This window comes from Synchiropus splendidus, chromosome 8, assembly GCF_027744825.2.
Source record: "Synchiropus splendidus isolate RoL2022-P1 chromosome 8, RoL_Sspl_1.0, whole genome shotgun sequence".
In the NCBI taxonomy this organism is placed as follows: Eukaryota; Metazoa; Chordata; class Actinopteri; order Syngnathiformes; family Callionymidae; genus Synchiropus; species Synchiropus splendidus.
Window position 1 is genome coordinate 4391221 of NC_071341.1, and position 24929 is coordinate 4416149.

Below are 24929 nucleotides of genomic sequence, written 5' to 3' on the forward strand. Positions count from 1 at the left end.
CATCGACTTGCTGTGGATAGTACCTCTTGTACTCAACACTGGGTTTCTGAGCTCCCTATGACAACATCAGAGCAGGTACACTCAGTTCTACCTACAGTGGCTACATGTGCGGCTAGTTGTGGCTCTGTAGATAAGTGTGTTGACATTTGTGTTTCTGTTCAGACATGTCCTTCTGACCCTGTCATGCCATCTCCTGATATGAGTGTTCCAAGTTGTCAAGCCTGTTCATGTAAATTCTCCAGCTTTTACTACAAGTGTTCCCGTTGGGGTACACAGTGTTCCAATGAAGTCTATATGTGCTCCCGGACAACTCTCTGTTAGTACTCGCACTGTGCGTTCGTCCTGTTGAAAGGATTATTCAGACCATGAATGTTCAAACCTTACGTAATCAGTCCAATAGGTTGATGTCATTGCGCTAGTTCTGTATTCAGTGTCAATTCAGTGTGAATTGTGTCTGATTTTGAGCGTGTTTTACTTCTTCCAGGACTATTCCTGCATCACCGAGCTTATTTATTGTGTAGGATGTAAGGAGTGTATATGGGCGCTCCTTTCCGGGTTCTTCATTGAACAGCTTTGTGGCTTGACATTGCACAACAGCATTATATGGGTGCATTCTTCATTCAGTGTTTTACTCATGATATTAGACATGGATGCTCAGCAAAAGGGCCTGCTGAAGACTTTACATTTGATGCCTCCGATTTCAAAAACAATAAGCTAGCTAAACTTAAGACACTTAAGTTTTATATTTGCACAAAACAAGAGGCACATTCTGTTTTTTTCTCATCTCAAGAGATTAAAGACAGTGAAGAACACTATGAAGATCCATCTGTCAACACTATGGATACATCACAAGTGGCTGAATGTGGATCTTGTAACCAGGTAGGTAGGCTTAACAGAAGTATTTGTTAAGGTGTAGAATGTCCTTGTCAAGACATAGTTACCACCCCAAAAAAGGTAAGTTAATTTTGTAACAGTAGAAGAAACTAAGGCAATTCCAAGTGCAAAATTAAAAATAATTTGTCTCTCAGCTGCAGTACAATGCATAGAAAAATGAAAATACCAAGTGTAACTTTCCTACCTGCGGCTCAATTTTGAGCTCTTTTGCGTCATCTGCTTCACTTTAACCACATTTTACCGTATAAATTGATATAAAACTTCAGACGGTAAAGTCAATCTACAGACGTGAACCTTCTCTACAAAACTCCAGTGCATCATAAAAGTCTCATTTATATGGAATAAAATGGCAGTTGACAATTAATTTAATCATAGACTTCATCAAGAAAGTCAACACGGACAACTAAATGAAGTTGTGGTGAAAGCCAGACAACATTCCTTGAACAGCCATTAATGCACACACCACTCTGCTGAAAATTAATGTTTTGACATCGAAACCAGTCATTTTAAGTGAAGATGAGAATTCTATTGTTAGTATAAGCACCATCAATGTTTGGCTTTGTGACAAACAGTTGTGAATGTTTCCTGGAGTTGTCGTCATGTTCGGGAAAAGTGTGCGAAACTGTTAGTCACGTGGATGTGCGGGTTTCACTGTGACTGTAAATTTTGATGTGTAGGTGAGCAGCGGTCGTGTAAAGTCGAGACCCCATCCCAGTGTTCTTTTTGTTCGTCCTGTTAAGAGATCTGAAAAACTTGAAACCTGAGTGGTCACATTCTGTTGAAACGAAAGAATAGAGGAGTTACATATGCACAAGCCATAATGTATTACATACATTTAAAAAGTCGGCTAATCGTGGAGTCATACACTAAAATATTCTATTTACTAAAGAGAATGAACACCACTAAATAGAGATTGTTATGTTGGCGTCAAAAATGGTTGTTCACATGACGAATATGCTATGAAGAATATGCATTGATATTAAACTTGACATTTCATGTAACACTAACTGCAACACAAGTAACCAACACCCGATTGATTTAACAGTGCAAGTTCCATGGGTTGAAACAAAAACATGCATCCGCTGCGGCCTTTGCTGGAAGTTAGGACACCCTGGTTTAGACCGACTAGTACGTACAGTGTGTTGCTGCCTCCTAGTGGGAGTTAAGGATGGTATTTTGCAGTATTTCTCGTCCATGTTTATTTCGATTCATGCTGCTGTACCCGATCACCTAAGTGCTGTTTCGGCCCAATAAACTTGATTGGAAACTGTCTTTATGTAGCATTTGTTCATAGTGATATTGAATTATTTCTTAACACGCTTACGCTTGTCATAATCCTTAAAAAAGTATCACCCTGCTAAATCCATGCTGTATGTTGATCGATGGACATTCAAATGATCCAATATTTGAACGCCAGCTATGTAACTTACAGTTATTTATTTATTTTAAACTCTCTATTAACTATTTAATGTATTTATTTCAATTCGTTCATTTAGACGACCAAATCTAAACAATGATAAAATGGAAGATCTGAATCTGAAAAACACTGTAACTTGGAAAAATAAAATTACATTCAATTACATCAGCATAAAATATATACATGTTTATGTGAATCATTTTTCCTATGCTAATCTGTTCTCAAAGGCAAAGCGTTTTTCAGCACCAAGCATTAGAAGCGTTTCTCTGGCGCAGCAGCAGCAAACACACATTAACATCGACTACATCACGGTTATTTTCATCGTTATCTACTAAAATAAACGGTGAACACATGCGAGTGACCGGCTATATAGACATATACGGTGCCCTTGATGTGACTTCTGATCACGCGAGATTTCATGTTGCACTCTCGACTCAACGTTTATGTACCGCGAGACTTTATCAGCTGTTTAGTATGTATTTTTTAGTACTGGTCGGTCAACACGTGGAGAGGAAAGAGTGACTTTCCACTGGGACGTTCTCATAGAACTGACATTCAGACAACATTTGAGAGTTTCTCTGAAGTTGCTGGTGCAACGAATCCGAAATCACGGTAAGCGCAACTCAAACAATGAATCGTATTTTCAACTGTGTAGTTAATTGTGCTAGCATGTAGCTGTGTGCATGCTCCTTCGGTTTGACATTCAGATGATACGACCTGTCCAATAAAAAATGTACTCTTCTCTCAGTTACCACTGCGATACCCCGTGCAACTCCATCTGCCTGCAGTCCGTTGTGTCGTTTGGTGGACTGTGGTAATCCTATGTCATTGAACAATTAGCCCGCATAGGTACATGCTACGTCTGATATGCATGGATACAACTGTTTGACTTCTTATCGCTGCTTATGCCATTTCCTAAACTGACATCGCGTTCTATGGAAATTGGCGAACAGTTTGCAGTCGTAGTAGATCTGAAGTTAAATGTGAAGTTGTTGGCTAGGATGCTAGCGTGAAGGTCTGAGGCCCATGACGGACAGGGAAACTTGAGCTTCAAATGTTGCACACTACGCGTCATCCCGACGACAACTTTATGCTCCTAGTGATGTACCGTACCTTTCATTGGTTATTAACTGAATGTTGTTCCAGAAAAGGAAAACTAGTATCAGCGACACGAGGTTTCATGATGCAACCATAACACCACCAACCCGCACGAATTACGGTACCAGAGTTGATTCACTCCGTGTTTATGAACATGTTTTTATGAACGAGTATGAATGAGTGTTAGGTGACTCGATGTCAAATGCGGCCTTGAATTGCCCACGCATGTGAGACGTCAGGTAGCAACCACCACTCCGAAGGACGTCATAGAAGGAGTAAGTGAGCTCAACTCTCACGCTTAACCGACCGGGAGGTACATCTCCGTTGATTCCAGCGGGGATAGCCGAGATAAAAACAAAACAGCCCAAGCATTTTAAGCTAATAATGGGACCGCCTGCTAGACATGCATGTGACTAAGTGAAAACTAAGCGTAGTTTAAATGAATCTAAGCATAACCAAAGCTTTTATAGTTTACTTTTGACAGACTTGACAAGCTGCAGCTGAGCTCCAAACATTAACATATACCGCTTGTTTTGCCTGTCAGGTGGAATATTGCTTTGTTCTTTCATTGTCCCCAAATGATTGCAAAACAAACCAGAGGTCTGTCTAAAGTGCTGAAGGTCACACACAATAAAACAGTAAAAACACATTTTGGGGGCAACAATAATACTGAACACTAAACCCGTTGCTTGTTGTTTTAGATAATTAATGAAATGGATCCATCTACCATAGTGCAATAAGGGCGCACATCAAAAGTCAAACTCTTAATCCTCACAAAAAAAGTGCTGAAATAATAACAAATCACTTTTGGTAGCCTGCAGAGGTCATAGCCATTGCCGGTGATCAGTACCAGTCCGATGAGTATGTGGGACTGTGGGACTCTTCGCTCCTAGGGCACCTCATGATGTAGTGAGCAGTCATGACTTAATATCTGCCTCATTTCCTATTGCTGATGCATTCTGGTAATGCCCCTTTTATCTTGACCACACACACTTTTATGACAGAATGATCCAGTGTGCCTTGTCAGTCCCGCAACGCGAGAGACTGTCTACACCACTGACACTGAGCTAACAGCTAACGTTACGCCGCACTTCTAAACTTTGACACTCATAGACCATCACAGTTTGCTCCGTGATTTAAAAGCAAATAAATGCACTGCAAAATGTGAAGGGATAAAAGAATCATTTTTATTAAGCTGAGGAATAGTTAAAGATGAAAGATTTGTCCTGTAATTCCCCAAACTGGAATAAAATCATTCAAAAGAGTGTGATAAAATCAAAACTGTTATCTAAAATAAATAAATCTTGATATTTTTTTTCCATATTGTCCACCCCTTTCTGGAGTTATTTTATTCTTGATTTTACATTTCACAGTCTGCTACTTACAACATTAACAATCTTCCAGTTATATTACAATAAGTAGCTCAAATGAGAAAAATTGAAAAAGAAAAAAAAACACGATAATAAATGGATACATAAAACACACATGCACGCACACACAGAATCCATGATTAATGCTGAATATAGTGCTATTTGACAAATGGGCATCTGGATTGAAAACAGAATACATTTGAATCAACACATGGAATCTCAAAGGTCAAAGTCATCCAGTTGTGCAGGCAGGAATGTGTGATTTTGACAAATAGGAGCATGTATTGAGAGGCCAGGCAAGTTTTTCTAAATAAAGTTTTTCTGCCTAATTTAGCTGATCTACAGAGGGAAGAGCCATAGAGAGAGTACACGGCTTTAAGGAGACCCGATATTGAGGGTCAGAGTGTCCAGCACAGTCGTCCCCAGCCGCGCGCACTGGCTCTGGCCAGTCAGGAAGTCCATAATTCTCCTGCTAGGGAGTCGGGCCTGTTTAGTCAACAAAGCGTGTCTTCAAGCAGAGCTGAAGTCCACAAACAGGATCCTGGCATAGGTTATTGGGGTGGTCCAGGTGCTCCAGAATGAAGTGAAGGGCCTGGTTTACTGTATTGTCTACAGATCTGTTTGCTCAGTTGGCGAACTGCAATGAGTCCAGGAGGGAAGCAGTGATGGATTTCTGGTGAGAGAGAACCAGGAGCTCATAGGTCTGTGATCCTTGGTTTCTTTGGACAAGAAATGACAGCGCTCCAAGGATGCATTGAAGATGTCCGTGAACACTGGAGCCAGCTCAGGATGGCAGGGGAAATGCTGTCCGGACTCGCAGCTTTCCGAAGATTCTGCGTCCTGAACTGCGTGAGCACGGTCTGCTCTAGGATGTCAAGAGAAGGAGGGGGCAGGCTCGTCAGTGTCATTGTTTGTCTTTGTTGTGTCACCAAGAGACACCACAGTTCTTTGATGTAAAGTGTGGGCTGGAGAGACCACAGAGGGGTTCGGGCAAAATGGCTGCTCAAAACGGCAGTAAAAGTTGTTCAAGTCCTGTACAAGAGCGAGGTGGTTCAGAGTAGGTATTGCATGTGGCCTGTAGTTTGTGCACCTCCACACTGCAGCCTGGTCATTGGCTGAGAACCGCTGCCTAAGTTTATCTTCAGCTCCCTCTGAAACCGATACTTCAGCTCTTGTAGCAGTTCCTGTCCCCACTCTTGCGAGCTGCCTCTTTCTCCTGTCTATTCTGGCTGAGTTTCACTGTGAATTAGGGCTGCAACAATTAGTTGATGTCATTGATAACGTCAACAGCTATATCAAAATCAGTGTGTCGATCCTTCATGTTGCTCTTGGTGTAATAAACAGGCCACAGGATTTGCATCGAGAACTGGTCGTTATTGAGAAGCATTGAGTAATTATCACATTCTCTGGAATCATTAATATGTTACTTCCTGTTCCATTATTGGTTCCTGACTGAGGTTGGACTCCAACTCGCCGCTGTTGCTGCGCGCCCCTGGTTCTGCGTCACCACCTCCAGCTGACTGCCTCAGTCACGGAGGAATTTATTTTACATTGTGCTGTAAAATTTTAAAGAGTAATAACATGTCATATATAAATAACATCTTATTTAAAAAAAATCAGGCAGTCATGATGATCATAAATTACCATGTTGATAAACTGGCCGTCCAAGCAATTGGCGTCGCCCTATTTTATTATTTTAGCGGCAAAGTCATCTAAAAATTAACTTTCTTTGACAAACAAACGTAAATATGTTCACGACTATTTATGCAACTTTTTTCAAAGATACTAAAAATCTTAATCACACTGGATATTCGGTACTAGTTGGTTTTCAGCCAAGCATTTAAAACAATGCAACATGGACATTTTGAAATAGTTAAAGCAATAATACTAGACTCTACGCCTTGTTTGATGCGACTTCATATCAATCAAAGACTATATGGCATGTCACACAGGTGAAATTTAGGATATTTGGGCTTATCGGATTATCGGTTCATGGGGAAAAAAATACAGAGCTCAGATCTGGTCATTTTGGCCTGTTTTAGACCTGATACCGATTAAGACGGAGACTAATAACCGTGCCTAATCAATACCCATGCCAAATGCAGGGTCTATTCTTATGTGTCCAAATACTGGGACAATCAAATGGTACTAAAAAAAAATTCTGGATTGACATACTACTACGCTAATTTCGCTACAGTGTCAAAGCACCATTAATCCCTCCTTTCATCCGTTAAACGATTCATCAACGTGTAAGAAATGCATACTGTATATTTTTCGCTTTGTTCCATCTATTTGATATTCATTTGTGTTTGTTTGCAGGTTTTGACAAAGGTTTCCTGCCAAAATGCCTCTAAAATTACGATCAGTCATTCCCTACACACTGCCTGGAGTCCTAGCCTTAATTGGCTGGTGGTGGTTCATCTCCCGCAAAAAAGAACGTCACATTGGTCATAACAGTCCAGAGGGAGCTTCGAATCATGTGACCCTTCAGGACTCTCCTATAGATGGGAGCAATGGGTTGGCTGAAAAAGTTGCACATTGTCCAGACAATGACACATCACTGACAGACCAGAGAAAAGGACTTCCCAATGTGTCACATGAAAAAGGACCTTCACTGAAACAAACTGCAGCTGAACTAGTGTTACATCCGGATGAAACAAATCAGGAACTTGGTGAGCCTGCTGTGCCCGTGCTAGCCTCACCCGAAGGAAGATCAGGCATGTCCCCGGAAGGCTGTAAAGATCCAGAAAACCTTACACCTTCTACCCCACTATCATCTGACGTTTCATATGAAGAAAGGGAACTTCTTGGTGGAAAGAAAAAAAAAGAAATCATTTCTTGCCAGTCCATCCCAAATATCTGCTCTTCTCCAACAACGCTTTTGTCAGAAGCTGAAAGACCTGAGCCAGAAGGAGAAGTTGCAAAGCACCAACTCACCAGTAGTCTACAGAATGATGGCTGCACCATTTCTTCAGTTAAAAAATACCAAGTAACCTCTGCTAAGTCGTGTGATATTTCCTCTTCAATTCAGGATTCCCACCAAATCATACTAACCAGCACTCCGTCCTCTCTGAATGTGACTTCACCTGCTCCGAGTACTTTTCAAGACCTCACCATCATATCTGCAACTCCTGAAAGCATCAATGCACAGAGGAGCACGGGTGAGGAACAAACTCTGGAGCTTCTGGCAGCTGAACTCATAACTGAGGTCATCACAGCAGCCACCCAAGAGGTCCTCTGTGTTTCTAGTTCGGTTGCAAGCACAAACTCAATAAGTTGCAGTAGCTTCCATCAATGTTCCGATGGGTTGGTCTCTCCCAGTTGGCAGAACCAGAATGTCACCTCAAACTGCTTTCAAAGTCTTTCTGAGTCTGCACAGACTGGAAGTACACAAACTAAGCTGGAAGGTATGTCCAATGGATGCTCTTCTTCGGCATGGAAGTCAGTGGACGACTATCAGAGCCATAAAACAGAAAGAGGACATTGGCCTGAATCGTCGCATCATGACCTACAAAGTGCTTCGCCAAAAGTAAAATTAAAAGGTATAGAAGCGTCCTCACTTGCAGAAGACTCTGCTTGCAGCACATGCCTCTCTGAGGGCGATATCACCAGCAAAGAGCTCCATACAGGGATGTTTGACAATAAAGCAGACATGGTCCAGATAACTGATCTGTCTGGAAGTGACCACTGTCGATCTCCTCTGCCAGAGGAAAGGGCAATGGAAGCATCAGTTTTAGCATTGACTGAGGAAAGCCAAGATGGTGCACTGTGTGAATCTGTGCAGCTGGATGAAGATAACATTAGAAATGGGGCTCATTTGACTTTTGAGGCAGATGCGGACCAGTCCGGTGGAGAGTCCACAGTTGGTAAGTGAACTATATCAGTTTCCCCACCCCATTCTGCATGAATTTTCTTACAACTTTGACCCATATGGAAGAGATGAGGCAGAGGCTATCAACACTTTATTTATATATATATATATATATATATATATATATATATTAGTCAATACTATATATGTAGAAGCTTCATTGAACTGCTAGCACTGGTTAGTTGGAGTGTTCTGAAAGTTTATGGTCATTTTTCCTTTATAGAGGTAATCTTCATGATTTAATGTGTCTATTGTTATCCTTAGGTTCAGACGTAAACAGTATGGACTCAGTTGATAGTGGTTGCACAATGGGTGGTGGTGACAGCCAAAGCAACCACACTTCCTCTCAGGGCTCCGAACCTGTGGTCTGGGAAATAGAGGTGCCGAAGGTGAGTGAGAGCTCTATCTTCCCTTATTAGCCTTGCTCATTATGAGCCATGATTTGTAACTGTTCCACAGCTAATATTTAGAAAGGGGGCTGTTAGGCTTGAAATAACTAGGGATGCACCGATCCAACTTTTGTCGTCACAATACCGATACCCGAACTTTGGGCGTTGACCGATCCAATTACCAGTGTTAAAGAATTGACCTTCTCTCCATGCTGCGAAATGACACTGGTCATGCTTTGAGTAAAAGGCTATGACTTCATGGGGAAGTACAAATTTGTTATTTATTCAAAGAAAGCTTTTACCAAATGTCTACACGGAGCACTGCTTCAATTTGAGTGGAAAGGAACATAGAAGCAAGAAATCAACCTATGAAAAGTGATGTGAATCTGGAAAGATTTTGACTTTGTGAGCAAAAGGGAAAGCATGGGATGCAGCTCTGCGTTGTATGAAACCCGGCAGTAAGTTACCTGGTCATTCATGTGTGGCTGACTTCATTTAATAATAATAGTTTTAATTGTACTTTTGACACAAGAAACCCTTGTCAGATTGGCATATTAATGACCTGCTGAAGATTCAGGAGGATTTTATGTTGAAAATTGTAGTTTTAAGCACGTTTATTTCAAGGAAACGTTTAACAATGACATCCGTAGTTACAGAGACTCTGTGATGAGTTTGTTTGGTCAGCGGATCTGATCTGGATCGTGCATTGACATGATCCAAGTTCTTGGATCATCTTGACCACAGTCCTCCTGTCTTCCACCTTTCTCCAACCAAAAACACTTTGGATCACACTTTGCACTGAAGAGTCACCTTCAGCCGTGCTTAATACTTGACAGCATGGACACAAAGAAATGATCAAACAAAGAGGAAACGTGTGCTATGTGGGTCGGAAAATCAAACTTAGGGATGCTCCAATCAGGATTTTTGCTGCCGATATGATCAACCAGAGTGCCGATCATTTAATTAGATGTGAGACGTTGCAGTTTGAAACTCAAGACTTTGCTATGGCCTTAAAATATTTACATGCTGGTCACTTCTAGTGGGACTTTTTTTGCATTTATGAAAGTTTTCTGGACATTTTCAAAAATCTGGTGGCAGACGAACGCTGCACCCGACTTCAAAACGGCGACAGATTTGGTCGTTTCCGTCTCCGCGTTATTGACATCTGAGAAAGGCTGGTCATCTAGCTCGGTGAAATTAGTCATTCTGAAAAAAAATGTTTCTGGGGAAATTTGCTTGACATTCCAAATGTCACGGTCGGACCTGCGTGGTAGGTGTGCTAACAGCCTGCTTCTGAGGCACCAACAGTCTCGCTTTCATGAGCCCTGCCCCCAATAATATACTATACTAATATTGCATCTTGTTGTTGTAGACATCATTGTTCAGGCAGCTCTGCATGGTGTTCTGCATCGCATTACAAAGAGAGACTTCAAAGAGTGTTGTCATGTTTGTTGTACAAGGAAATAGGCTGTGCAATACAGAGCGTCTTGATTTATCCACACTGCTCTCACGACACGTGTTGAACACAGTGAAAGATTACTGACGATCAAGAACATTTTAATCAGTGAAGTACAGATCCAAACATCAAAAATGATCAGTGAATGGTCTGGGGAAAAAGCAGTGTCATTTACAGTTACTGTAGAGGGCAGCATTATTCATTTAAGTAAATCTGTCAATAAACGCAGATGTTTAAAAGCCTAATAAAGGTGAAAACACGAGTTATCAAACATCCGCACACACAAAGAGTCCCGGACAGCCGCGCTCCTCCCCACCACGAGTCGCTTGAGGCAAGAAGCTCACCCCCGCAGAGACTTACCCAAGACAAGGTGCAGCTGTCCAGCCGGGATCAAGTCCGAGGCCAAAACCTGACTAACTTGTGTTCACATGTCAGACTTCTGAACCGAACGCACTCAGACAGAGGGCGCAGCGTGAAACCCCACTTACTCGAGTCCTCAGTTTTTATGTTACACAAATATATCTGTTGAATCTACTTGAATGAAACTCAGTACATGCATCATAATAAGGACACTGTTTTCATCTACAGCATCTGGTGGGCCGGTTAATTGGGAAGCAAGGAAGATATGTGAGTTTCCTGAAGCAGACCTCCGGAGCAATGATTTACATCTCCATACTTCCATATACGCAAGACTTCCAGATCTGTCACATCGAGGGTCAGAAATGCAGCTCAGATTTAATAGTTTTAATAATTTCAACTGTTTGCTGAAAATGTTTGTTATTTCAGGGACACAACAGCAGGTGGACAAAGCCCTGTCCCTTATTGGGAAGAAGTTTAAAGATCTGGACTTGACAAACTTCTATGCGCCTCCTCCACCTCCTCTGACCCTGCCCTCATTGCCCATGACCTCCTGGGTAAGGCCTTTCATGCCTAATGTGCTTGGTCTCTATGTCCAGATAAAAGCTGAACTGTTCCAAGGCCTTCAAGGTGTTTCTTACCACTGGTGTCTCTAATTATACAGAGAGCAAGTTCTCTACCTGTGAGTTGATCTGGCGTGTATCGTCCTCGTGCCTATCGTCCTGAAGAGAAACGTTTTCTTGATCAAAACAATTTCTAGCCAAGGTCTGAAAGAGAATCTTGGGAAAAGCACTTATTTTCCAGATCATTTATTTATTTTTTATTTGTCCTGGCACTTATTTGCTGGTGCGACTCAGTATCAAAATATAAAATCTCTCATGTTGTCTCAAATGTTATTTTTCATTGACTTTCAATACCAAGAAGTAACCACCTAGTAATCACCTACAGCTGTGAGAGGGCATTCTAGCCTTGTGACAACTACCGGTATCGGTTATTCATGTACCACAGAAAATTCACTTTAACATTAATTTAACAACAACTGGGAGATGCTGGACACAATAACCCCCAAAAGCCATAATGTAGTAAAACAACTTATTCTGCAGATTATATGATGCACGTAGTGATATATGCAGCCAAATACAATAATAAAGTAGCAGGAAGGAAGTTTGGAATGAGCGAAAGTCTTGCTATCGAAAAGTGGTGATTATTCAAGAATTGCTAATAGTGGACAAAATTGACAGGGGGCAAGTTTACAGATGGGTGCTTGAACAATGTGCTCCTGGGAGTGGCTTGTCAACGGTGCAGTTTACATTGGTAGTTGCCAAGGCAATGGATACAGATGCCTTAATCACCAGTTCTTGTTGTTAAATATTCATGCAATGCCACTGCCTCTCTATCAGAGCACAGAAAATGGTGTGTCAAAAACAGAATGTTGAAAAGCAGCTTAGTGATGCCAGATCAAATTAAATTATATCATACAGTATTCTTCCTCAAAAATGTGGCATGCAGTCCATTGTGGTGACTTTTTTTTTCTTCTTTGACACGCAACTTATCCTCCCCCGATTCGACTTCCATTTTAAATATACAATAATACCTGTAATTTAAATGTATAAATATTTTCATATTTGCCTTTCTTCTCCTATTGAAGACTTGAATATATAAAACAAATTTTAGCGTGTTTCTGTGTGCGATGCTTGTTGAACAATCATTTTCATGTCGGTGTTTTTCCCCTCCAAGCTTCTTCTTCCCAGTGGAGTAACAGTTGAGGTGATTGTGGTGAATATTGTATCCGCTGGCCACATCTTTGTGCAGCAGCACACACACCCTACCTACCATGCCCTGCGCAGCCTGGATCAGCAAATGTTCATCTGCTACTCGCAGCCAGGGGCCCCCACACTCCCTTCCCCAGCTGAAGGTAACAGAGTTCAGAAACACTCAAGTAGCGCCAGCATGCAATATCTGACACCAATAAAAAATTTGCAAAATATGCAAAAATGTGTCATCAACTGAAGTTAATAATATTAATATGAGTATTTTTTCCTTAATCTGAGGACCTAAAATATTTATGTGGAGCCACTCATTCATTTAAAGGAGATCAATCAAGTCTCGCAAATTTAAAATGGTTATGGTACAATGAATTGCTCATATTGGTACTTGATATTGGCAAGTACTCAAATTTCAATGCTCAAAAAGTGCTATTAGTACATCTCTAGTAATGGAGAAACGATGTGAGGTGGGTTTGAGGAGTGCCTCTGTGGAGCCTGAAGGCACTCAAACAAACGAAAGCTCTTATCCAGGATCCAGCAGTAAGGTTAAGCTGTTCACTCTGTGGGTATATTCCAATTCCTCCCATAATTCTCATACTTTAGCCCTCATAACCAAGCGTTATGGGCGATTTGTGACTTAGAAGTGGCACATATTATAAATATATAAATTCGTAGCTTTCAGTAAATCACTCTTTGCACTGAAGCATTGCCATGACAACCATTGTTGCTGTGACTTGTTTTACCTTGGTGCCAGAATTTGGATTTGAAAAAAAGAGTAGATGTCTTGCAACCAGTGTCTTTCTCTTTCTCTCTCTCTCTCTGATTTTGATTTTTACTTTTTGATCCAGTTGGAGTCATCTGTGCGGCTCCTGCGGTTGAGGGAGCATGGTGGAGAGCTCAAGTTATTACGTTCTATAAAGAAACAAATGAAGTAGAGATAAGATATGTTGACTATGGTGGATATGACCGTGTGAAGATTGACTCTCTACGACAAATCAGGTATGTGTCAAACGCCTTTTCTTTCAGCTCCATATTTTTAGGTAATTTCTGCAATTAATTTACAGGAGTGAACTACTCCCTATTAATGGAGAGCAATCCATCAATGTTAATATTCCTTTCAAAGTGGTCACAAATCAATTTACATACCGTGGCATAACAGTCACAAAGAAGCACAAACATCTGTTTGAACACAACCTTTTAAAGCTGTTAAATCAAATAAGACAAAAACTCATACAGTCTCCCTTATCCAGCTCCTCGATCGGTCGAATTAACTTGATAAAAATGAGTATTCTTCCTAAATTTCTCGTTCTTTTCCAAGCTATACCAGTATTTATATTACATATTTCTTCGACATGTTGGAATCTGTTATTTCCTCCTATATATGGAAGGGTAAACCACCAAGACTTGGCAAAGTACACCTTCAGAAATCCAAACAAATGGGAGGCATTAAGTTACCCAACTTCCATCTTCACGACTGGGCTGCAAATTTACTTTGCATCATACACTGTTTTTTTCCCTCTGTGGGCCAATTACTAATAATCATAACTTTAAACCCTCTGTCTCTGATGGGGCCTTTCTCAAATGGCATGGAAAAGGACTACACAAGTTCAAGGATTTTTTCATTCATAACTCTTAGCAGTTTTGAACAGCTCTCTAAAAACGTCATCACACTTCTACAGATACCTGCAAATAAGACACTTCATTCAATCTGTGATTTCAAGCTTCCCTCAGAAATCTGAGTCTAACCTTATGGACTACATACTGGACCAAGAGCCATTTTAGCTCACATAAATAAGACTTCCTTTTGTGCTCGCCACGGTTTCCTTCAGTTTAAGGTGGTGCACAGAGCCCACATGTCTAAAGCCAGACTGTCACGCATCTACTGAGACGCAAGTCCTCAATGTAAACAGATGTGGGGGACCTGAGGCCACCCTCACTCGCGTGTTCTGGACCTGCCCCCAACTGGACTCATTTTGGAAAACTTTATCTGCAGTCACCAAGAAGAACATCGCTCCAGACCCTTTGTTTGCTCTTTTGGCCCCATTGGAGAGGATGGTGAACAGTTTACTCTATCTACCAGAAGGACAGTCTTATTCACCTTACTAGTTGCCCGTCGAGCTATTTTGCTGCGATGGTAGGATGCTGCCCCACCAAACCTGTCTCATTGATTAAAAGATGTTATTTCATACTAAGCATGGAAAAGATCCCTCTGTCAGTATTATCCAAAACTAAATTTGTGGGTGGGTAATGGGTTGGTTTGTTTATTTTATTTTTGTCACTCAACTTTTAATGTACACTCAATATTGCTTTTTGTGACCTTTTGTATTAGAAAAACAATTTTGATGCAAAAAAAAAAAATATATGGATAATACATTTCGATAGGAAATACAACAACTCCAGGAGCAACCTCGTCTGATGAGTGAAATTAGTGTGAAATGAGTTTTTATTTATTTATTTATTTTTCTTTCAGATCAGATTTTGTGACATTACCATTTCAAGGAGCTGAAGTCCTACTTGACAACATTGTCCCACTGCCTGGTAAGTTTATCAGTTGGTTTTTTTTTCCTCAATCTCTTGCTGTAATTGATCATCATTTTGATATCACGTTCTGAACTGATGCAGTTATGACATGTTTTTCATACATACGACTAATATATATTTATAAATGTAGTTGTTTTTTACTCAAATCAAGGCAAGACCCGCTTTTGTGCAACTGAGAAAACCAGGCTCTATAGTCAACACTTCGAGGTCAACTACTGGAGCCCGCTCTCAATTAAGAGCCAGTTTCTCTTTTTTATCTCTTTTCATTCCCAGTTAGAAGTCGCACTTGGTTGGTTGAAATGTGCATCTACACTAAGCAAATTCAAAGTGGGAATGAGGGACTGAGTGACACGATTTACGTGTTCAAAGGTGACAAACGGATCGCTGCACCACTGATTATACTAGATGTTGATATGAGACAAAGCACTGATAAGATGAAGGAATTGGGGGGAAAAGGCAACAGCGTAGTGTTTGAAAAAAAAAAAAAAAAATCCTCATTACATGTTTGTTTTAGATTGAGGTTGCACACGTAGCTCATAAATGATGTTCTACTGCCGTCTTGGTACAGTGGCCTGTAGTGGACATAAAGGAAGTCCCATTACGTTAAGACAGATAGATGCGCTTTATCCGTCAGTTTGAGTAAGGATGAGGGGTCTCCTCCCATCCTACTACGACCCATAACCTGTACAACATGGAAGCTCCAGTCAGACATCATTGCGGCTAAGATGAGCGGGCCACTACATGAGTGGGTCACAGAAAGGAATTGGGAAGTAACACGAGAGGAGCCAATATCAACAGGTTGCTAAGAGCCTTCATCCCACACTCTATGGTTATATAGAAGACGACATTAGAGGCCAACTCCAAGCTAATACCACTTAGTCAGTATTAAGTGTGGTATGTACCAAAGGGACGGATGACATCAAGCTGCACATCTGGAGCGAGTGAGAACCACATTTTTTGCGATGGGTTTCTCATTTGCCTGGCTTCAGCGTCAGCGCTCGTGTCAATGATCGCTGTTGTGAGGGTGCACCGTGATTGAACCATGGTCTGCCACAACATAGCTGTTTTTTAATTTTATTTTTTAACTGCAATGTCCATTTGTTTTCAGGAGAAGACCGTTTTTCCACCGCAGCTACATCTGCACTGGAGGAGTTGACCAGAGGAGTTGCTCTGCTTGCACAGGTTAATGGTTGTGGAATCGCATAAATATGATTGCTTCAGACTGACTTGCCCCCCTTGTTTCTTAAGGTGTCAAACTATGATAATAACACTGGACTGCCACTGGTACACCTGTGGAATATGGTGGGAGATGAGGTGAGTCTGTCATGTGATATACAAAACTCATTTCATCTGAAAGTGCCATCGAACAGTTTAGTTTGCGGGTCTTGATGTACAAGTACTACTTGAGAAAAGTGGGAGAAATCGTCTAGGCATTTTTATTCTGATAAAGTAGAAATTCTTTCACAAAATTGACAGTTTTGAAACTAACCGGTGAGTGGTCACGATTTCTTTTTTAATTGATTATCCATTTAAAATCGAATCATTGTCCTGACTCCTAATAGAATCTTAAGGCGTATCGTGAAAGCTGGGCTCGGCTTAAGATCTTTTTTTAGAAGCTGTGCTTTGCTTCCTATTCCATCCACACAACTCCTTTGTCTACTGTGTAATTGGCAAAGGGAATCTTTGATCCTAAATCAAACATTTTTTTCTTGCCATGACTTGTCTGCAATTGCAAACATTTGTTGTAACCCATATGTGTTGATAATTGTAAAAGGAATTAATCAAACATTATGATATCTATGATTAAATGTCACAATGTCACTGTACACTGCTGAAGAGACCAACTAGAAACTAGGCAGACTGACCGCACGCTGTGTAAGAGGTGATTCAAGTGTAGAAACGCAGATTGTGATGTGCACACCTGGGTGACATATTTGAAACCCTCCTGGTAATTTTCCATTCTATTTGATTCATTGCCACATCTGATCTCTGATTTCTTTCTTCAATATAAGATCGAAGAGGGTGAGTGCTCACTGTCAGTTTCGCGACGTCTGTCTGAGACGCTGGTCTGCAGCGACGCCTCTGACCCTCGAGTGACAATACAATCTTGACTGGTCTGATATCTGTTCCTTGAACTTAGACTTGTCTTGCTCTTCTACTCAGATTTCCCTGACAATAATGGTGGAAAATGTTAATTCCAATAATAATGATAATGTACTGAACTGAACATTTATTCCATTCACAGACAATCCCACTGATGACCATATTCCATGCCCATGTGCCCTTTAAATTGTTTAAAGATGCATGTTCAAACACAACTAATTGTGAATAACAGTGTAGAGAGGAGTTGGATGTTGACAATCTCCTTGAAGAGAACTCGAAAGACAAAAAATATTGGCTGAAAAAAAGAATATTGGCTGAAACATTTTTGTATTGAGGTAGAAAACTAGAGTGGTATTAAAATGTATTACAATTTTTGTACATTTTTGTTTCAGTCAATATTCTTTGTTCAATGCCTATATTCTTTTTTTCAGACGATATTTTTTGTCCAATGCTAATATAAGCTGTCCCTGTTCTAGCCCCAATGAGTGAATGACAACACGGCCATCCATCTATTTATGTTTTGTCTGATGTCCCTTCCAGGGGAGAGCTAGCAATCTTTTTGCAATAATATACTCAAGTAAATAAATGTGTGATGGTTCTTGTTAATGTTTATATTGCATGTGTATAAACCTAATATAAACAGTTGTGGAGATAAAGAGATAAGGTATTTGAATCTGTAATTTATCCTGGATATGTTTTCTTACTTCTTGCCAAAATCTTTGTATGTCAGCACAAGTGTTCGTTTGTTCTCTGCCTTTTACACAACAGTTGGGCATGTCTTTGTTATATCTACTGAGTTACTGAGATTCTCATGAGACAGTTATATTGTATAAACCTCAAACATATAATAACACTTCTAGTTTGTCCTTTTGTACATGCATCTTCCCAGTCTCCCAGTGAAGTTTCTTCTGGAAAGTCATTTTTCCATGCATGTACAGTAGTCTTTCCAGTGATGTTTCATCACTACCATTGACTATACTTTTTGGAATTGAGCCCTTTTTTTGAACAGGTCAATGTCATTAATGTTTCCAAGTTAGATTTGAAGGGATTTATTTTGTTGTGTTTTGATGAAGTTTCTCGCCGTAGATACTTGAAGTTATGATTTTTGGGTATATAAAAATTAACAACAAATTCTTGAAATGACATTTGGACTTTACATGGGCCATATAAGTAACCCACTTTCTCCAGTCACTTTGTAGCCCAAATTTTAAATCCACCATATGCCTTCTGTGGAAAGAAAGCATTGTTTCTCCAGAGAGGACCATAAACAGAGATATTTCTCTGGAAAAACTCTGACCTGCTGCCACACAGTTATCATGTTATCACTATTAGTTTTTGGGTATTATCTGAATAAAGATAAAGGGGAAGAGGCTAGTTTAGTGTATTTCCCTTCATTTTTTTTCCCAATGAGTGTCATTACTTCTTAATTGAGTTGCCCGGAAGTATCATATTGGGTTTGGACATCCTAGTCCCCCCTCTATCTTAACATTAAGAACTTATAGTTTTAGTTGACAGTATTTTGAATGTGACAGATATGTGAATCTCCTGACAGATTCACATATCTGTCACATCCCTGACAGATATGTGAATCAGTCAGGGATTTTAAATTGAGTGGTTATTACAGGGCTATTTTTGTTTTCAAATTGATTTAGAAGCATTATTGATCATTTTGCTTTATTTCGCTTGTAACCCGAGAAGTTTCCAAAATTATTGATGAGTTCTAATAAAGTAGTAATAGTTTATTTACTATTTTATTTTTTGTTTTCATTTTCACATTTTAAAGAATATAATTATATCATATTAATTATCATCTGCATACAATGATATAGGGTGTTCTTGCTGTCCATTGCTGACTATTGCCAATGGTTCTATTGCCAAAATGAACAGTAGAGGAGAGAGGGGATCTCCTTGCCTACATCCTTGTTGAATTTTAAAGACCTTGGAGGTATTGTAGTTGGAAATGACTTAATGGCTCAGTAGTAATCTTACCCACTTGTTAAACTCTCCAAAACTAAATCTATATAAAATTTAAAATTAATAAAACCATTCAACTTGGTCGAAGGCTTTTTTTATCTAGTGAAAGTACTGCTGTATCACATGTTCCCTCGTCCTCATGTATAATGTTAAAAAGTCTTCAAACATTATAAACCATTGTCTGCCTTGGACAAAACTATTTTGTTCCTTATTCATGACTTTGGGTCAATATTTTACTTTTAGATCCACTTTTAGGAGGTTGGTTGATCTCAGTTTTTGACACATTGTCACTTTGATTATTCCAGTCTTCAGTAGCAAATTAATCAGTGCTCCTCTTAGAGATCTTGGTAGTTTCCCTATTTTTGAAAGGATTCCCTGATCCAATCATGGTGGAATCAAATTATCTTTATTTTTTTTTGTATTTCAACAGGTAGCCCTTCAAACCTTGGGGATTTCCCCTTTTTTATAATATCAATGGCTGTTGATATCTCCAACACAGAGTCATTTGATGTGGTCATGTTGTTGTCATTTGGCTGTTTCTCCAACCAACAGTACATCGCAACCAATAGCCACTAGTTCATGAAAAGTGTGGCAAGTTAGATTGCTTCGTCTGGTCGTGCAAGTTCCGTTTTTTTGGTCATCCGCCTTATCTTTGTACACAAATGCGTTGCTAGACGCAATATTGGTCCTAAAACAGGCTTATTGATTATGATTCTACAACTAGGATGGCAGAGTGGAACAGCGTGCGTCACCTCAGCAAGCCGCCATAACCGGAAGTCTCAATTAAGTTATTTTATGAAATCACCTCAAAAACCTTCACATTTATTTCCAATTTACACGTCAAGGTGTCCTGTCTCTCTCTTCTCTCTCCGTGGATTCATCCTCGTCTCCATCCAAGTTGCGCTTGGCCTGTCCTTGAATCAGTGTGCAGGCACAGAGACACGGGCCAGCGCAATACACTGGGCTCTCAAGTCTCTTGCATTTTAACCACTGCCGGTGCAAGATCACCGTCCACTGAGGGACACTGCTATATGCTCGATGGGATGTGCAGCCGGTGGAACAGCCGGCTATGTACAGTAGTAGAGCTGGCTAATGTTGAAGAGCCAATTTATGAATTTATTTCATTCTCTGTAAAAGTCGCTCGTGATTGGTCAAAAATGTGTGTATACATTGATCAAATTGGGAATCGGGGGGTGACACAGTAGAGAGAAATGAGAGATGGACATTTGGTGGTAACGGTTTCAGAGACTACACGCTGATCAGGTGACTTAATTCAGAATGAATTAACACTAGTCTGTGAAAGAAAGGTATTGTTCAAGGACTTTTATGAAATTATTTTACTGCAATTGCCACTCATGTTTTCTTTTTCTCCTTCCTCCTCTAGGTAATTTCAATCAACCGTTCTTTGGCGGAGAGAGGGCTCGGGATATGGGTGGACACGTTTTGACAAGACTCACCTACACACAACTACTTTCATATGGTCATGATGACTTCGACCAGGGATGCCTGATGTCTTAGGACAACCAGATACCTATTTAGTTTTGATTTGATTTTTTTTTTTTGTCCTCATCTCTCGAATGATAATAAATATTTGAAGGCATAATCACACTTAAACATTACCCCCCTTTGGTTGTTGATGATGAGGACAGCTACTGGTGTCAAAAAAATAAATAAATAAAAAAAGCTTTCTGTTAAGTAAAGGTTCAAATCATATTTATTTTCCCATCCTACTTTTGCTTGGAAGCTTTTGCACACTGATGCTTATACCTGCCTGGATTAATCCAGGTATGTTTGTCACGAGTTGGATGTCCTTCCTGCCTTCTGTTCATAAATGTGTGTGGAGATAGTTTTTCCTTCCCGCTCAGCTTCTTGTTGTAACTGTTTAAAAAACGGAAGCATAAAAAACACTGGGAAAGTCTTGGAGAAAAGAGTACATGTGTCTAATCATGAAAGGAACAAGGCTGCTAGTGATCTGCATCAATCCATGAAGTGTTAGTAGCTCATTTCAGTTCACCCAAAGAACTGTTCTATGTGTGGGTTAGTAAGAACTTGCCAAACCACAGCCCACGGTTATCTGAGGCCTAGAACCCCCTTGTGGTTTCCCACTTTAATTTGGAAAGTTCTCAAAGTGCTGAGACGGCATTTAATATTGATACCTGAAGTCATGCGTCAGAATGAAATTTGGGGGGACAAAAGACTTCAAATATTTCATATAAAGTTAATTTGGATATGATATTTAAATAAGCTCTACAGAAGACAGGAGTGTTAATTGCGGATAACATGCTCACATCTTGCTCTTTTGTCTGTCACCTACTGTACTTTTTTGGTAATCTGCTGTCATTTTGGAGTTTGATTTTTGCAATTGTAGCACAAGACAAAGAGCCCTGTTGCATGCAGTAACTCACTGTGTCTTGTTCCTATGATATTTGGCTACAGCTTTTCTCCAAATATATAAAAACATATTCTATCAGGCAATAAAGCAGCTTTTGAGTTTTAGAAACTTCAGATGTCATAAAAAAAGATTAAAAGTAAAAGTCATCAGTAGCTCATCTCAGGATATGGAGTAGAATGTTCAGCAGGTGAAAGTGTCAATGCGACAATGCCGATGTTCATTATTTTAGTGCAGAAATCCTCCAAGTCTTGTCAAACCTGAAATTATATTACACTTTCATTTCTCTGTAAATAAGACATTGACTGTACTTTTCTAAATCACTTAGAACAAGGTCTAAAGGGAACACTTGTGTTTGGCTTGTTTTTGGAACTTCACTATTTGCTCGTGTCCCTTTTCTAAAGCAGCATGTCTGCATAGCGAGACAAGTCATCATTTGATTCCTCAATTGTGTGTTGAACTGTTAAGTCTGGAAACATTTAAGATGTACAGGATGCTTTTTGCTAGGCTATGAAGTTCTGATTTCTTGATTGTTCAGGTCTAAAATAAAAATAAAGGTTATTGAAAAAGCTTCTCTGTGAACAGAAGATGCAGCGCTTGATTTGTTCAACCATTGAGCAAATTTCCCTTTTTCTCAGGTAGAAAAAAGTACGCTGCGGGCTTCTAATCCCGACGTGGACTTAAGATTGCGGCCAACTGAACATATCTTGATTTCATTTCCTGAGTATTTCCTGAACACAAAACACATCCCCATGCCATGTCCGTCACAAGTAAAATGAATTCTTACCATTTTTGTTAAATCATTTGCTGAGCCAAAATTAATGGCAGTTCATGTGTTCGGTCTGAACAAATTTTCACACACATTTGCACACTATTGGCTGCAATTGTTGTGTAATTGTGTGTGTAAAATTGATTCCATTGTTCATCTTCCACCAGTCCAGATGCCTGTCTGAGGAGGAACAAGATAAAGACCTGAATTTCAGTCACATATTTCATCTCTCCTTCTGGGAGTATATGATGATGGGGGCATACAATGTGTGACATCCAACATTTACGCCCTATGGATAAGGAGGCTGAATATAGTTTCCATTCTAGGCAGAATTCATTGTCATCCAGCAACACAGAAGTTCCAAGTTCGTTTATAAAGGAGGAAGATTTTGAAAACTGATGACTGTAGTGACATAATACACAGGCCCATAATTAATTATACGAATTGATGACAATTATTATTCTCTCCAGCGGTGAAGATTTTTAAAATGTTATTTGTGGCGCAATTGCTTTTAATTCAAGCTCCAAAATACATTTTGCATGTTCACGCATTTTTTAGTTGGACATTAATGTCTACAAATTAATTGGAGGGGCCAGAGAAACTGGTGCAATGTCAGCAGTGATTTTGACTGCCATTGGCATGAAAATGTAAAATTCCACTCGGTTTGATGGAGTCTATTGAAAGTGTGGGGAAAGATATCACTGACTGTGCAGAGCGAATCACAGAGGCAGAAAGAAGGATTTTGTCAACTGAAGACAATATTCCATCTCTGTAAACTAAAGTGAAAGTCCTGGAGAAAAAAAATAATAAAAGGATTGGAGTGACAGCTAATGGACCTCCAGTCGAGATCGGGGCACAATAATTGGAGATCGGTGAATCTTCCAGAGAAGGGAGGAAGATATGTGTGCCTTTTGGAGAACTAGTTACTGGAGACGCTGCAGTGGCCAACGGGGCACAAAACTAAAATCGTGGAGAGAGCAAATTGAATTTGCCTAAATCATCAGAGCAATAATGATCGTGAAGTTTTTGAACTGACAAGATAAAGAACTGGTGATGATGGACTAAAATCAGCCAGTAAAATTTTATCAAGATGTGGCGACAAGTGTGCACAAAGACTGCAAATGAGTCAGGAAAATCTTCCAAATCTTGGTTGGTTTCAGTTTAATGTTTGTGGAAGTTAGATTTTAATAAATGACTGTTAAATTTTGATAGAAAATTTATACATAATTGAAAACATATTCAGTACAGCAGACTGTCAGTTAAGTATATTTTGTACCAACACTTGAAGTAAGTAGGGATGGTGTCTTGTGAATCCCTATTCACGAGACACCAAGGACTATTTTGTGTAGCGTATTTATAGATCATCAAAGTAGGGACATAACAAGTGAGTGCCAGTGGTCACCTTTTTTTGTATTTGTCTCAGACCAAAATAAACTTGAACGGAAAGAACTCATCTGTTTGAATTGCGAGCATTGCAGAAGGTGCTTTGTTACATTATAGGCTTGAGGGGTTTACATTTGTGATCCACTGAACTGGGCAGTGACCCTCAGACACAGAACTACATTTGTATTTATATTTATATCTTTGTATATGTATTGTATTTGTAGCATTGAGGCGCATTTTGAGCAAGGCAGTCATTTTGCAGACATTAACTTGCTGTAATTTTGAAATAATGAACATTTAAACTTTTATTTTGATATTTATTTTTGTGTTTTGATGGAGCATCCGCGTGACAAGCAGCAGCAGCAGAGAATGTTCTTCTTGCGGCAGTTACGAAAACTATGACTGCCAACAAAGTTGCTGGTGAGTTCTACACAGCCATCATCAAGTCCGTCCTCACCTTCTCTATCGCCGTCTGGGACAGCAGTGCCAGGACAAGAGCAGAATGCAGCGCATTGTGCGTTCTGCTGAGAAGGTGATCGGTTGCAGCCTGCCACCTCTTCATGACCTGTATGTCTTCAGGACCTCCCAGACGTGTTACATTGTGAGTGTTTCGCCTCCGAAGGTCCAGGATGGGCCTCAGGCCCCCGATCTCTTTGGAACTAGGAAATAAACTGAGTAATATCCCGCTTTGCATTTCTGCAGAGGAACCTTTGATATCACTCACTTCTCGTGAAGGGAGCAGATTTCTTGTTCCTAGCACACCCGTTCCTGTTGAGATCGGGCTGTCGTGCTGTTCACCCCATCGAATGTTGGTGGACAGCGGCAGAACTGAAGCGTGTATCCTGTCCTAACCTATCCATCCAAGGGGAGAGCGGACCCTACAGGTCTCTCCATATTGGAAGGAAGTTAGTTTTATTTATCAAGGGAAGACGGGCTGAGGCCCCTGACAAAGTGCGTCTGGGGTTACATCCAGAGCTCGGTTACACCCAGCGGTGTGCGCTGGTTAGCTTTATTAGAAGCTCCAGGCACAGATGGGAGCAGTGGGTCAGGCTTTAGCCTGGCCTCCACAGTTGCGTATCCAGTGAATGTCCTGCAGGGCGCATTGATACTCAGCGGGTGCTACATCTCTTTTGCTGAATGAGGCCAGAGGTG

The 24929-nt window shown here is 40.2% G+C and overlaps 1 protein-coding gene across 5 annotated transcripts; it reads left to right on the forward strand.

The window, feature by feature from the left end:
- Positions 1-23846, forward strand: akap1b (A kinase (PRKA) anchor protein 1b). Of its 5 annotated transcripts, XM_053872860.1 has the most exons (12): positions 1-75; positions 791-879; positions 7099-8645; positions 8915-9039; positions 11084-11210; positions 11282-11409; positions 12590-12767; positions 13467-13617; positions 15089-15156; positions 16268-16341; positions 16408-16473; positions 20621-23846. In XM_053872860.1, exons 3-12 carry the CDS (start codon positions 7124-7126, stop codon positions 20681-20683), a joined length of 2502 nt encoding a protein of 833 aa, XP_053728835.1. In that variant the 5' UTR covers positions 1-75; positions 791-879; positions 7099-7123; the 3' UTR covers positions 20684-23846. The 5 variants fall into 5 exon arrangements, with proteins under 5 accessions (XP_053728835.1, XP_053728836.1, XP_053728837.1 ...); XM_053872861.1 differs by lacking the exon at positions 1-75 and having other exon boundaries at positions 718-879; XM_053872862.1 differs by lacking the exon at positions 1-75 and having other exon boundaries at positions 866-954.
- Positions 23847-24929: the final 1083 nt, after the last annotated feature.